Source organism: Bos indicus x Bos taurus, chromosome 7 (assembly GCF_003369695.1).
Source record: "Bos indicus x Bos taurus breed Angus x Brahman F1 hybrid chromosome 7, Bos_hybrid_MaternalHap_v2.0, whole genome shotgun sequence".
NCBI classification, from domain to species: Eukaryota; Metazoa; Chordata; class Mammalia; order Artiodactyla; family Bovidae; genus Bos; species Bos indicus x Bos taurus.
Genome location: NC_040082.1, coordinates 109,079,573 through 109,091,184, shown reverse-complemented (window position 1 = coordinate 109,091,184; position 11,612 = coordinate 109,079,573). Strand labels below are relative to the sequence as shown.

The 11,612-nt window shown below is 50.1% G+C and overlaps 1 protein-coding gene across 4 annotated transcripts in view; it reads left to right on the top strand.

The window, feature by feature from the left end:
- Positions 1-4,455: 4,455 nt before the first annotated feature.
- Positions 4,456-11,612, top strand: part of TBC1D9B (TBC1 domain family member 9B) — a 41,295-nt gene continuing 34,138 nt past the window's right edge. The window contains exons 1-2 of one of the 4 annotated variants that reach the window (XM_027548449.1): positions 4,456-4,651; positions 8,291-8,401. In XM_027548449.1, the coding sequence (XP_027404250.1) occupies positions 4,534-4,651; positions 8,291-8,401 (229 nt within the window). In that variant the 5' untranslated portion in view covers positions 4,456-4,533. The remainder of the gene's footprint in view (positions 4,652-8,290; positions 8,402-11,612) is intronic. The other 3 variants (XM_027548451.1, XM_027548453.1, XM_027548452.1) reach the window with 3 other exon arrangements.

Sequence of the window (11,612 nt, the reverse complement as noted above, 5' to 3'; positions counted from 1 at the left end):
CAGTACTGTTGCCCGGAAAATCCCACAGATGGAGGAGCCTGGTGGGCTGCAGTCCATGGGGTCACTAAGAGTCAGACACGACTGAGTGACTTCACTTTCACTTTCCACTTTCATGCATTGGAGAAGGAAATGGCAACCCACTCCAGTGTTCTTGCCTGGAGAATCCCATGGACGGAGAAGCCTGGTAGGCTGCAGACCATGGGGTCGCACAGAGTCAGACACGACTGAAGCGACTTGGCAGGCAGCAGGGTAAATGAGTGGGGATTGGATTTAAAATAATGAAAGAAGTAGGCTTAAGATCATATATCCAGTTACAGCTCAACAATTATATTAAAATGGGCAAAGACTCTGAATAGACATTTCTCTAAAGAAGATATACAAATGACCATCAAGTACATGAAAAGATGCTCTCTCACCGTATCTCACTGTGTGCACTGTTGCTGAACCCATGGTAGGCAAGGCACGAACTAAGAGGCTGAAAGAAAGTGCAGGGAGCTGTAGGAACTGCAGATGCGTTTATTCTCTCCTGGCTGGCGCAGCAGACATGGCATGACGTGACCGCACACCACCACAAGGGCTTTCCAGCTGGAGCTTATACGTGCTTACGGAACAAAAGTAGCCTATGGCCAAGCGAGTACCTTGTGACACGCCTGCACAGTGCCATAAATGACTCAGCTGTTACATAATAATCATTATTACAAAATGTGGGGCAAGAGTGAGAGAGCCAGGCTGAGAGAACCTGACCACAGCCATCTTGGCTAATTTGCTCTTTCCCTGCTGCTGCTGCTGCTAAGTCGCTTCAGTCGTGTCCGGCTCTGTACGACCCCACAGACGGCAGCCCATCAGGCTCCCCGTCCCTGGGATTCTCCAGGCAAGAACACTGGAGTGGGTTGCCATTTCCTTCTCCAATGCATGAAAGTGGAAAGTGAAAGTGAAGTCACTCAGTCGTGTCTGACTCTTAGTGACCCCATGGACTGAAGCCCACCAGGCTCCTCCATCCATGGGATTTTCCGGGCAACAGTACTGGAGTGGGGTGCCATTGCCTTCTCCCTACAGATGCTTAATATCAAAAACCACTAGGGAAATGCAAGTCCAAACCACATGAGATACTACTTTATATCTACTTGGTGGCTATAATAAAAAACATAGTAACAAGTGTTGACTAGATATGGAGAAACTACAACCCTCACACATTACTGGTGGGAATGTGAAATGGTGCAACTGCTTTGGAGAACAGTTTACAGTTCCTCAAACACATAGCTTTATCATATGGTCCAAGGGAACTGAAAACATGTTCACCCAGAAACTGGCACACAGATGTTCATAACCATGTTATCCATAACAGCCAAAAAGGGGAAATAACCCACATGTCCATCAACTGGTACATGGCTAAATAAAATGTGGTATATATAAGCAATGGAATATTATTCAGCCATAAAAAAGAAGGCTAAAACACAGATGAGCATTGACTCCGTTACAGTAAGTGAAAGAGGCAAAACACAAGAGGCTGTATGAACCGTATGACTTCCTTCATATGTGTCTTCCCACTCACACTGGTCACTGAACCCAGGGTAGCTCAGGCGCAACAGGGGAAGCTGGAAGAAGACTCGGAGGAGCCGCGGGGACTGCAGGCGTGTTATTCTCTCCGGGCAGCGGCAGCTGGGACTCTTCAAAGACTACTGATAAACTACGACAGACAAAAGCGGCCCACGGCCGAGGAGGCGCGCAGGCCCAGACCAAGGTCAGCATCATCGTTGTTTACAGAACATAAGGTATGAGGCTGTGACAGTCACAGGCTGTGTTGTCAGTCACCCTCTCCAAAATAGGAAAAGTCCAGAATAAGCAAAATTATAAGGATACAGATAGACTGATTTCTTGGGGTGGGGGTGGAAGGGGTTGGGGTATAAGGAATGACTGCCAAGAGCTAAGAGGTTTCTTTTTGAGATGATGAAAATATCCGGAATTCTGCTGCTACCTCCCAGCCTAGCGTGCTGTGCTCTCTGCCTGTTCCCATCAGGGCTTTGCCTTCCTCCTGGCGTCGGATTCCCTCCTTCACAGAGTGTTTAGGGTCACAGAACTTTGGGAATACACTAATCACTGTCTTGTGACTTTTACAGCAGTGAGGTTTATGGGAATGTGAATTCCATCTTTGAGATTAAGGGAGGAAAATGAAGTAGGCTTAGCACATTCTAAGTGCTCAATAAATGTTTTTTTTCCTTCTCACAAAGAATAGTTCTCCAAAGGTGGTCTCCAGATTAGCAGCATCAGTATCACCTAGGAGCTTATTAGAAATACAAATACTCTGAGGTGGGGCCCAGCAATCTGCTTTAACGAGCCCTCCAGGTGATACTGGCGCACACTCAAGCAGCTGCACCATTTCACCTTCCCACCAGTAATGTGTGAGGAATGAAGGCACAAAATAACCCTTTACCTCCCCTCAGGGGATTAACAAGTACAGTTGACCCTGGAACAACAAAAGTTAAGGGCACCTACCCTTTGAGAAGTTGAAAAATCTGAGCCTAACTTAATGGCTCTCTGAATCCAAGGTTCTCCTCTATCTACACTTTTGCATCTGAGGATTCATGCAACCACCAATTATGCAGTACTGGTAGTGTTTAAATATTTTTTTTTTAATGAGAATATAAGTGGACCAGTGCAGGTCAAACCCTAGTTGTTCAAAGGTCAACTGTACTACCAAATTCTTCAAATTTCCAGAAAGTACAATGCAGATCAGTTTAAGCTTCCAAGGTCTTAAAACAGGCCTCTGCATTCTGGAAGTTGGTTCAGATTCTCAAGCAATATTTCAGAAGACTTAATCACTCTGGCTGTTAACCATAAAACTACCTATTCATACCTATATCTATTCATATTAATATTAGATTCTTAAATGCCAGTGATAGAAACCCAATTCAAAACCATCTTAAGCCCCTATGAATGATTCTAAAGTGCCCCCCTTCCCTCTGGCTTCCTGCAGGACTCTGGCGGCCTAGTCCAGCAGACAGATACTGCATTCCGTTTAGCCCTGGTGGCTCAGCGATAAAGATCCCCCTGCCAAAGAAGGAAAGGCAGGTTTGATCCCTGGTCAGGAACATCCCCTGGAGAAGGGAATTGCTACCCACTCCAGTATTCTTTCCCTTCTCCAGGGGAATCTTTCCAACCCAGGGATCGAACCTGGGTCTACTCACATTGCAGGTGGATTCTTTACCAGCTCAGCCACAGGGAACCCCAAGACTACTGGAGTGGGTAGCCTATCCCTTCTCCAGCGGATCTTCCCGACCCAGAAATCCAATCTCCTGTCTTGCAAGCAGATTCTGTGGGTCTCCTGCGTTCAAGGCAGGAGAATCTGCCTGCAAGTCAGAAGACCCCAGTTGGATTCCTGGGTCAGGAAGATCCACTGGAGAAGGGATAGGCTACCCACTCCAGTAGTCTTGGGCTTCCCTTGTGGCTGAGCTGGTAAAGAATCCGCCCACAATGCAAGTAGACCTGGGTTGGGCAGATTCCCCTGGAGAAGGGAAAGGCTACCCACTACAGTATTCTGGCCTGGAGAATTCCAGGGACTATATATAGTTCATGGGGTAGCAAAGAGTTGGACAGGACTGAGCGACTTTCACTTTCCAGTATCCTTGCCTGGAAAATCCCATGGACAGAGGAGCCTGGAAGGCTACTCTCCGTGGGGTCGCAAGAGTCAGACGTGACTTAGGGACCAAACAGCAAATCTTGATTCATGCCTATTGCCCCAGGCGACATTAACACTTCCCTCTTTCACTCAAAAGGGTCTTGTGGACTGTGAAGCGGTCCACCCCTACAGGCAAGCACTGGGAGAGCAGGGATCCCACATGCCCAGCCTCCCTCTGCTGCTTACCCAAGCTCGTGCACAAGCCTCCAGGGCCCCAGGCCAGGTGCTGCCCCCGACCCCAGGCCCACCCAGCCTAGTGACCCCATCCATCAAGTGAGGGGACTGCACTGGTTTCTGAGGACCCCGCCAGCTTCCTAACAACCCGTGCTGGACTCCTTGAGATTCCCTTCGTCTTAGGCCCAAGCGTCAAAATGAGTTACCACAACAGACTAACACTTTTCCAGCCACCCTTTCCAAATGTTAACAGGCACTGGTTTGCTCTGAACAGTCAGCTAAAAATGTATTTCCAAAGGCTATTCCTTTACATTTTCCCTGCAAACCCTGGATAGGTTTTTACAAAACGCCAGGCGCCCTGCTACCTGTGAATTCAACCATTCCGGCCACAGGCCATTGGCCCCGGGACTGAACCGCTCCTCGATGAGCCGGCCGCGCGAAGGCCTGTGGCTAGAAGGCCAAGAGGGAAGCGGAGAAGGCCGAGCTAATCCGGCCTGCGAGCGGAGGCCGGGGCCGGTGGGCGGGGAGAGCGGAACGCGCTGCGAGTCCCGAGGCCCCGCTGTCCCGGCGGCCGCCAGGGGGCGCCGCCGGCCGCGCGCCCCGCCCCGCCCGCTCGGCTCCGCGAGGCGACGGCGGCGGCGCTTCCGCCCGGCCCGCGTCGGCCGGGTGAGCGCGGCGCCGCGATGTGGCTGGGCCCGGAGGAGGTGCTGGTAGCCAACGCGCTGTGGGTGACGGAGCGCGCCAACCCCTTCTTCGTGCTGCAGCGGCGCCGCGGCCACGGCAAGGGCGGCGGCCTCACGGGTGAGAGGCGCGCGGTGGCCGGGCCTGTGGGCGCCGCCGCGGGGCGGGCGAGGAAGGAGCGCCGGGAAGCGAGGGCCGGCCGGCCGGCCAGCGCCGGACAGGCCGGGCCGCGGAGCGTCGCTGCGGATGCGCACGTCGTCGCGCGGCGGGGCAGGGAGGCGTGGGGCCGGGACGGGAGAGGGGCGGGAGGCCCGAAAGCTGGCCGCGGGCGGGCGATGGGGGCCGGCCGGGGTGGCGCCAGGTAGGGACGGGGCTGGGGCCTCGAGGAAGACATCTGCGCTCGCGTCAGGGGGGCGGCCGGGGAGCCTGCGGTCAAGCGGGGAGGCCAGAAGAAGGCTGGCGGCGGCCCCTGCGGGATTCGGTGCTGGGACCTTCCCGGGGCTCAGCGGAGGCTTGTGCAGCTTCCCGGAACGCATCTCACGGCTGAGAGTTCGCGGGATCTCCTGGGCCTCTGCTTCCCCCAGGCCTCCCAGGAGGGGCTGAGGGACACAAGCATTCCTTTCCTTCTTCTTTCCCCGCTCACCGAAGAATTGCCTTTTTAGTGAGATCAGAGTTCCTCCCAGCTGCTGCCTGACTCAGCTTCCATCTCTCCAGCTTCTCCTCATCCGTCTTTCCCTCTTCTTGGTGCATTGGACCTGCAGAACGAGGCTAGCTGGATCACCGATATATGTGTTCTGATGACCTAGGCAGGGTGCCTCTTTGCCCATCTGGGCACTACACAGGACTGCATCTCCTGGGGTGTGTGGCATTTGGGTTCCCGGGGATGTCTCCTGGGCACTCCTTCTACAGGTGTTGTCCAAAGTCCAGGCACTGCCAAAGCAGACCTGGATCAGTCTTAGGCCAGACCAGTGCCCGTGCTCCTCTGGCGGCCCATTGTTGCCATTTAGGACCTCGGACCCAGTGTTGCCGGGTCTTCTAATTATCAAGAGAATTTTCTGTGAAACGTCCTAATGTTAAATATTAGAAGCTAGTATAGGCCTGTCAGGCGCAGACAGAGGCTTTCCATGGGAGAACGCTTCCTTCAGCCTCTCCTGGGCCACCTCCTGATGTGGAAGTTTGTGGGGTTACCAGGAAGACTGTTGTCTTCAGTGCCTTGAGCCCCCTCCCAGAGGCCTCTGGAATCGCAGGATCCAGTTCCGGACCTGCGTCCTGGACTAGGCTGTTCAGTGGAGGTTAGACAGCAGCCCCTCTGCAGAGACTGACCGGTGGTCCACCTCGAAGCCTATGTAGAAATTAAATGCTTGGGTGCCCAGTACCTTCAGGTATATCAGCATACCTATATTTCAGTCTCAGTGCTTGCTCTGTGCTCTGCATTTCCACAGGTCACCTCAGTGCATGGCTGGGTCCCTCTGTGCTCTGCCTTCCTGTGCGGAGAAGGTTCTTTCTTCCACACTCATCTCTCCATGTCCCCCAAAGCAGACTCTCCAGTTCCCCCTGGGAACTATGCCTTGAACTCTCTGCCTTAGCTATGATTAGTCAGTTCTGGCATGGCCTTTGCTGTGGCCTTCTCTGTGCCATGATGGACATTATGGTTTCCTGAACACACTCTTCTTGCAGGAGGGACAGTTCACAATGTGGTTTTATTCGATGTGTCTTTTAAAGACAGATGCCAACCTAGATTCTTCATTGATGACTGTGATGACATGGTCTGCCATTAAAAAGCTTTCAAGTCTTGCAATATGGATATGCCAACGATATAGGAATTAAAATTTCTGAGACCAGAAGAGAAACCTCAGCATGAACAGTTAAAAAAAGTTTATTCCGAACACTGAAAAATCTTGAATATGCCCCTTTAACTGCAATTTACAGAGGCATTTTAGAACATTTCAGTAAAATAAACATTACAGACTCCTGACTTGGATGTATGTGAAAATTACCTTCTTTTGTAACTGATTATTTTGTTAGACTGGAGGGTGAAAAAGCAGATTAAAATGGAATATGAAACAAGTGTTAAAGTCAAGCAATAAAATCAATAGTAATTATTCTGGTATCAATAGGAAAATGGTAACAAAATATTTTCAGATCATACCAAAAGCAGCATTTTATTAAAAGGAAAAAATAGGGACTTCCTTGGTAGTTCAGAGGTTAAGAATCCACCTGCTGGGGTTTCCCTGGTGACTCAGTGGTAGAGAATCTGCCTGCCAATGCAGGAGATACAGGTTTAATCCCTGACCCGGGATGATCCCACGTGCTACAGAGCAACTGTTGAGCCTGTGCTCTGGGGCCTGCGGGTCGCAGCTCCTGAGCCTGAGTCATAACTGCTGAAGCCCACGCGCCCCAGAGCCTGTGCTCTGTACCAGGAGAAGCCACTGCGGCAAAAAGTCGTTGCACCACGAGTGGAGAGCAGCCCCCACTCACCACAGCTAGAGAAAAGCCCCAGCAGCAAAGGCCCAGCACAGCCAAAAAGAAGGAAAATTCGTTTTTCAAAAAGGAAAACTATAGGTCCAATATTCCTTATGAGCAACAAAAAGAATCAGCCTGCAAATGCAGGGGACACATGTTCTATCCCCCCCGCTCCAGGAAGAGTCCATGGAGCAACTGAGTCCATACTCTAGAGCCCACGCTCTGCAATGGGAGAAATCGTCACACTGAGAAGCAGCTAGAGAGTAGCCCACACAGAGCAATGAAGACCCAGCGCAGCCAAAAATAAAAAATAAATAAGCAAACCTCAAATATGAACAATGGACAGGCTTTTATTTAGCTGAATCATTCAATTAATGAAGAGGAATAAATCAAATAGTTGCAAAATGTAAACATTTCCTCTGATTTATTGGGGAAATAATGATGTTGACAAATGTTGATGACATTGTGATGAGAAGGAAAACTTGAAATGTCCTAAAATGCTTCAGAGATGGAAAAAAAAAAATGGGACAATTTGGACAATACTAAAAATTTGCCTGTTATTTTCCATCATGACTTTTGAGGCTACATTATCTTCCTGTTGTTGATGTGGAAAATGATGTTAAATATCATTGTCTTATGAAAAAGACATCAGAAAAAAAAAAAGACATCAGAGTATACAGCCAGAAACGTCAGAGAGACATGTCATAAGAAATGTATCTGGCAGTTAATAAATCACATTGTTTTTCTGGATTTTGTGATATTTGCGGTATTGTTTTGTTTAATAGTTATTTGTTTGGTTGTGCTGAATCTTAGTGGCAACATGTGGAGTCTTAGTTGCAACCTGGTCTGGTTTCCTGACCAGGCCGGGAACCGGACCCCTGCACTGGGAGCGTAAAGTCTTACCCACTGGACCACCAGGGAACTCTTTGTTGCTTTGTTTCGTTGTACTTCCTCATTCTGACAAATGCTAGTTTTCAAGTCTGATTTTGCATTTTTCTTGAAGACGGCCTACTGGATTACGTGAGCTTTGAGCCCCGTGAATCAGCCCCTGCCTGCAGGTGTTTCTGAGTCAGGAGGATAAACAGGAATAAGTAGGAGGGGATTTTTTGATAGGGATCAGAAACTGGCTGAAGGCTTTTGAGGAAAAAGAAGTAATTTAATGGACTCAAATGACATATGATGTTTCACGCTCTGGGCTGGGGCTGTGGGGCAGTGCTCGCCTCGCGCTGCCTCCAGCCGGGCTCAGCTCCCAGCACAGCCCTCCCTCACCCTCCCCTCTCTCTGCCCTGTTGCCAGGTCTTCTTGTGGGCACCCTGGATGTGGTGCTGGACTCCAGCGCCCGGGTGGCCCCTTACCGTATCCTCCACCAGACCCAGGACTCGCAGGTCTACTGGACAGTGGCGTGCGGTAGGTGCCTTGAATCACCAGGGGTGCTGGGCAGGGCCTGACCCAGAGAGGGAGGAACTCAGCCTACTGAGAATCTGGTGCTGCCCTTTATTCAGACAGCACAGGCCAGGCCAGCATCCACCTTAGGAAGGCAACATGGCTATGCACGGATGCAGGGCAGGTGGAGGTGAGTGTCACGAAACCCTGTGCCTTTCCAAGGGCTTGGCCTTGGGCAGTGTCCGAGTTCTGCTAACCTTTTGACAAGATGATACTATTGATCATTTTTCATGTACTACATAATTTTTTAATTCACCTACTCACTAAAAGTTATCTGTAAACCCAAAAACCAATACTTGTGATTGTGAACATCTGTTGAAGTATGTGTGTGCAGAGCAGTGAAGAATTTGAATCACCAGACACACAGGCTCCCCGCTGAGGTGGAGCAAGCCACCTCTCTGCCTTCTTGTTTTAGCGGTCAAACCATGAACATGTCTCCTTTTAGAAATCTAAGCGCTGTGCTTTTCATGTTTTTGAGTTACCTGTTGATGACTCTGCTGTTTAAAATGGCCCCAAGTATAATGCTAAAGTGCTGCGTGGCGTGTGGTGCTTTTAAGGGCAAGAAGCTGCGATGTGCCTTAGGGAGAAAATATGAGTTAGAGGAGCTTCCTTCAGGCGTGAGTTACAGTGCTTCTGGCTATGAGTTCAGTGCTAGGGTATTAAAAGTATGTATTAAATAAGATGGCTTTAAGCAGAAAGACATAAGACAAAATAGTATTTGGATCAGCTGATGAAAATGTCGCGACCGGAAGCTCACAGGAACTTAGCCCTGTAGCTCCCCTGGGAGCAGTATCAGCAAATTCAGTGTTCTAGGAAACTCTGTAGAACACAACCACTGTGAATAATGAGAATCGGCTATAGTTGTCCTAAGAGGAAATAGCCACCCTCCTGAGAATCCAGGAGGAAGTCCCCTTTCAGCGGGACCAGCCTGGCTGAGGTCCCTGGGATTGAACAGCAGTCATAGCTGGCTCTCAGACAGCACGTCCTGCCTGCCAGGTATGTGAAGCTCCCAACAACTCCAGAAGGGAGAGTGTTGGTTTCCCCTATTTTAAAGCTGAGGAAACTGTGCCCAGAGGGGTTAATAAACTTGCCCAAAGTCCCACGGAGCTCTAGATCAGACCCCGAGCGCCTGTGTCCAATGCTCTCTGTGCTAGCAGCCAGGGTCACTGCTCCCCAGGGTAATGTTTTTCCTTGGAGACCTGAGAAGGCGTAATGAGAATGTTCACAGCTGGACTGCAGCTATGGGGACTGGGATTGGGTACAGGGCACCCTGAGCGGGGCACTTGCAGGAGCCAGCGGCTGCCTGTGTGGGGGCGCCCAGGGCAGTTGATGTGTGCCTGGGCCAAGAAGAGCTGCTTCGTGCTGAAATGGGTCCTCAAGGTGCTCATCTGCACCTCAGGATCCTCCTTCTCAGAGAGTGCATGGAGAGGGGGCAGTGGCGGTGTGAGCAGCCTCTCTGCGGGAAGAGAGGCGTGCGGTTGCTCCGGGGGCCTGTGGGAAGCCCCCAGGGGAGGGGTGCGCTGCACTGGGGAGCTCCTGCCCCGGCCAGGCCCCTGTGCTCGTCTGCCTGTGCCGCTCTGTTTTTGCCCACACGGCTCTTCAGTTCTCCAACACCAGGCCCCTCCTCACACCTGCCACTGAATCTTGACTCCTTAGCTCGCCATTAAAGGACTTTTCCCCTTTAAATTTTAAGTACTATTTCTGTTTTTTCAGAACTTTTTGTGAGTTATCTTTTTGATTCTTAGAGCACCTCAGAGACAGGTACAGTTATTTTCATTTTATAGGATGAAGCTGAGGCTTATCCTCAGCTTAGGTTGAGCATGTAGCCCAGAGCCACCTCACTGGAAAGTAACCAAACCATAATGCTAATCCAGGCTGCTCATGCCCTCAAGGAGTTACTCGTCTGGCGGGAGAGCTACAAGGGGCTTCCCTCGTGGCTCAGTTGGTAAAGAATCTGCCTACAATGCAGGAGACCTGGGTTCGATTCCTGGGTCAGAAAGATCTCCTGGAGAAGGAAATGGCAACCCAGTCCAGTATTCTTGCCTGTAGTAATCCCATGGACAGAGGAGCCTGGCGGACTACACTCCATGGGGTTGCAAGAGTCGGACAGAACTTAGCAACTAAACCACCACCAAAGGACTTTCAAGATCTGCTTGCCTCCATTTCTTCCTCCCCCAGCTCACACCTGGCCTTCAGCCAGACAAGACACTTGCAGGGCCTGAAGTCCTTCACCACAGCTGTCCTGCTGATGTGCCTACAGCATCCCCCCGCATCCACGTTGCCTCCCCCTGCTCTGTTGAGCACCTGCCTAGATGTCACACTGTATAGAAGCTTTCCCAGACTCCCCAGAACCACGTACCGCTTCTCCCTCCCTTGGACCTGCCAGGTCCCCAGCAGCACTTTTGCACTGAAGGCTTGCTGCTCTCCCACCAGACCAGCAGCTCCGAGAGGGTGCAGGCAGCCTGGGTTAGCATTATGGTAGGTCACTTGCCAGCGAGGTGACTCTGGGCAACATGCTCAACCTAACTGTGCCTCTGCTTCATCCTATAAAATGAAAATACCTGTACCTGTTTCCAAGGTGCTCTAAGAATCAAATAAGATAATTTATAAAAAGTTCTGGAAAAACAGAAATAGCACTTAAAATTTAATTAGCTATTACATTTTTTATTACCAGTACCCGGCATAGAGATAGTTTCAGTATTTACTTGGTACTAAATGATTTCCTAAAGGAAATCAGTCCTGAATATTCATTGGAAACACTTTGGCCACCTGATGCTAAGAACTGACTCGTTGGAAAAGACCTTGATGCTGGGAAAGATTGAAGGCAGGAGGAGAAGGGGACAACAGAGGATGAGATGGTTGGATGGCATCACTGACTCAATGGACATGAGTTTGAGCAAATTTCAGGAGTTGGCAATGGAGAGGGAAGCCTGGTGTGCGCTCATGACTGAGCAACTGAACTGAACTGAAATGAAGATCCAGTTGCTTTTAACTAATAATTCTTTTGTGTGAATATGTGTAAATATTTATAATTAAAGTTCAGGCAAATCCACACAGGTATAGTGAAAAGATTCCTTTGTTTTAGGTTGCCAGCAACATGTGTGTGAGAGTTGCATCACATGCAAATTCAACCTTCACATTCAAATATGGGTTCTTAGCAAAAAAAGCAAGCAAG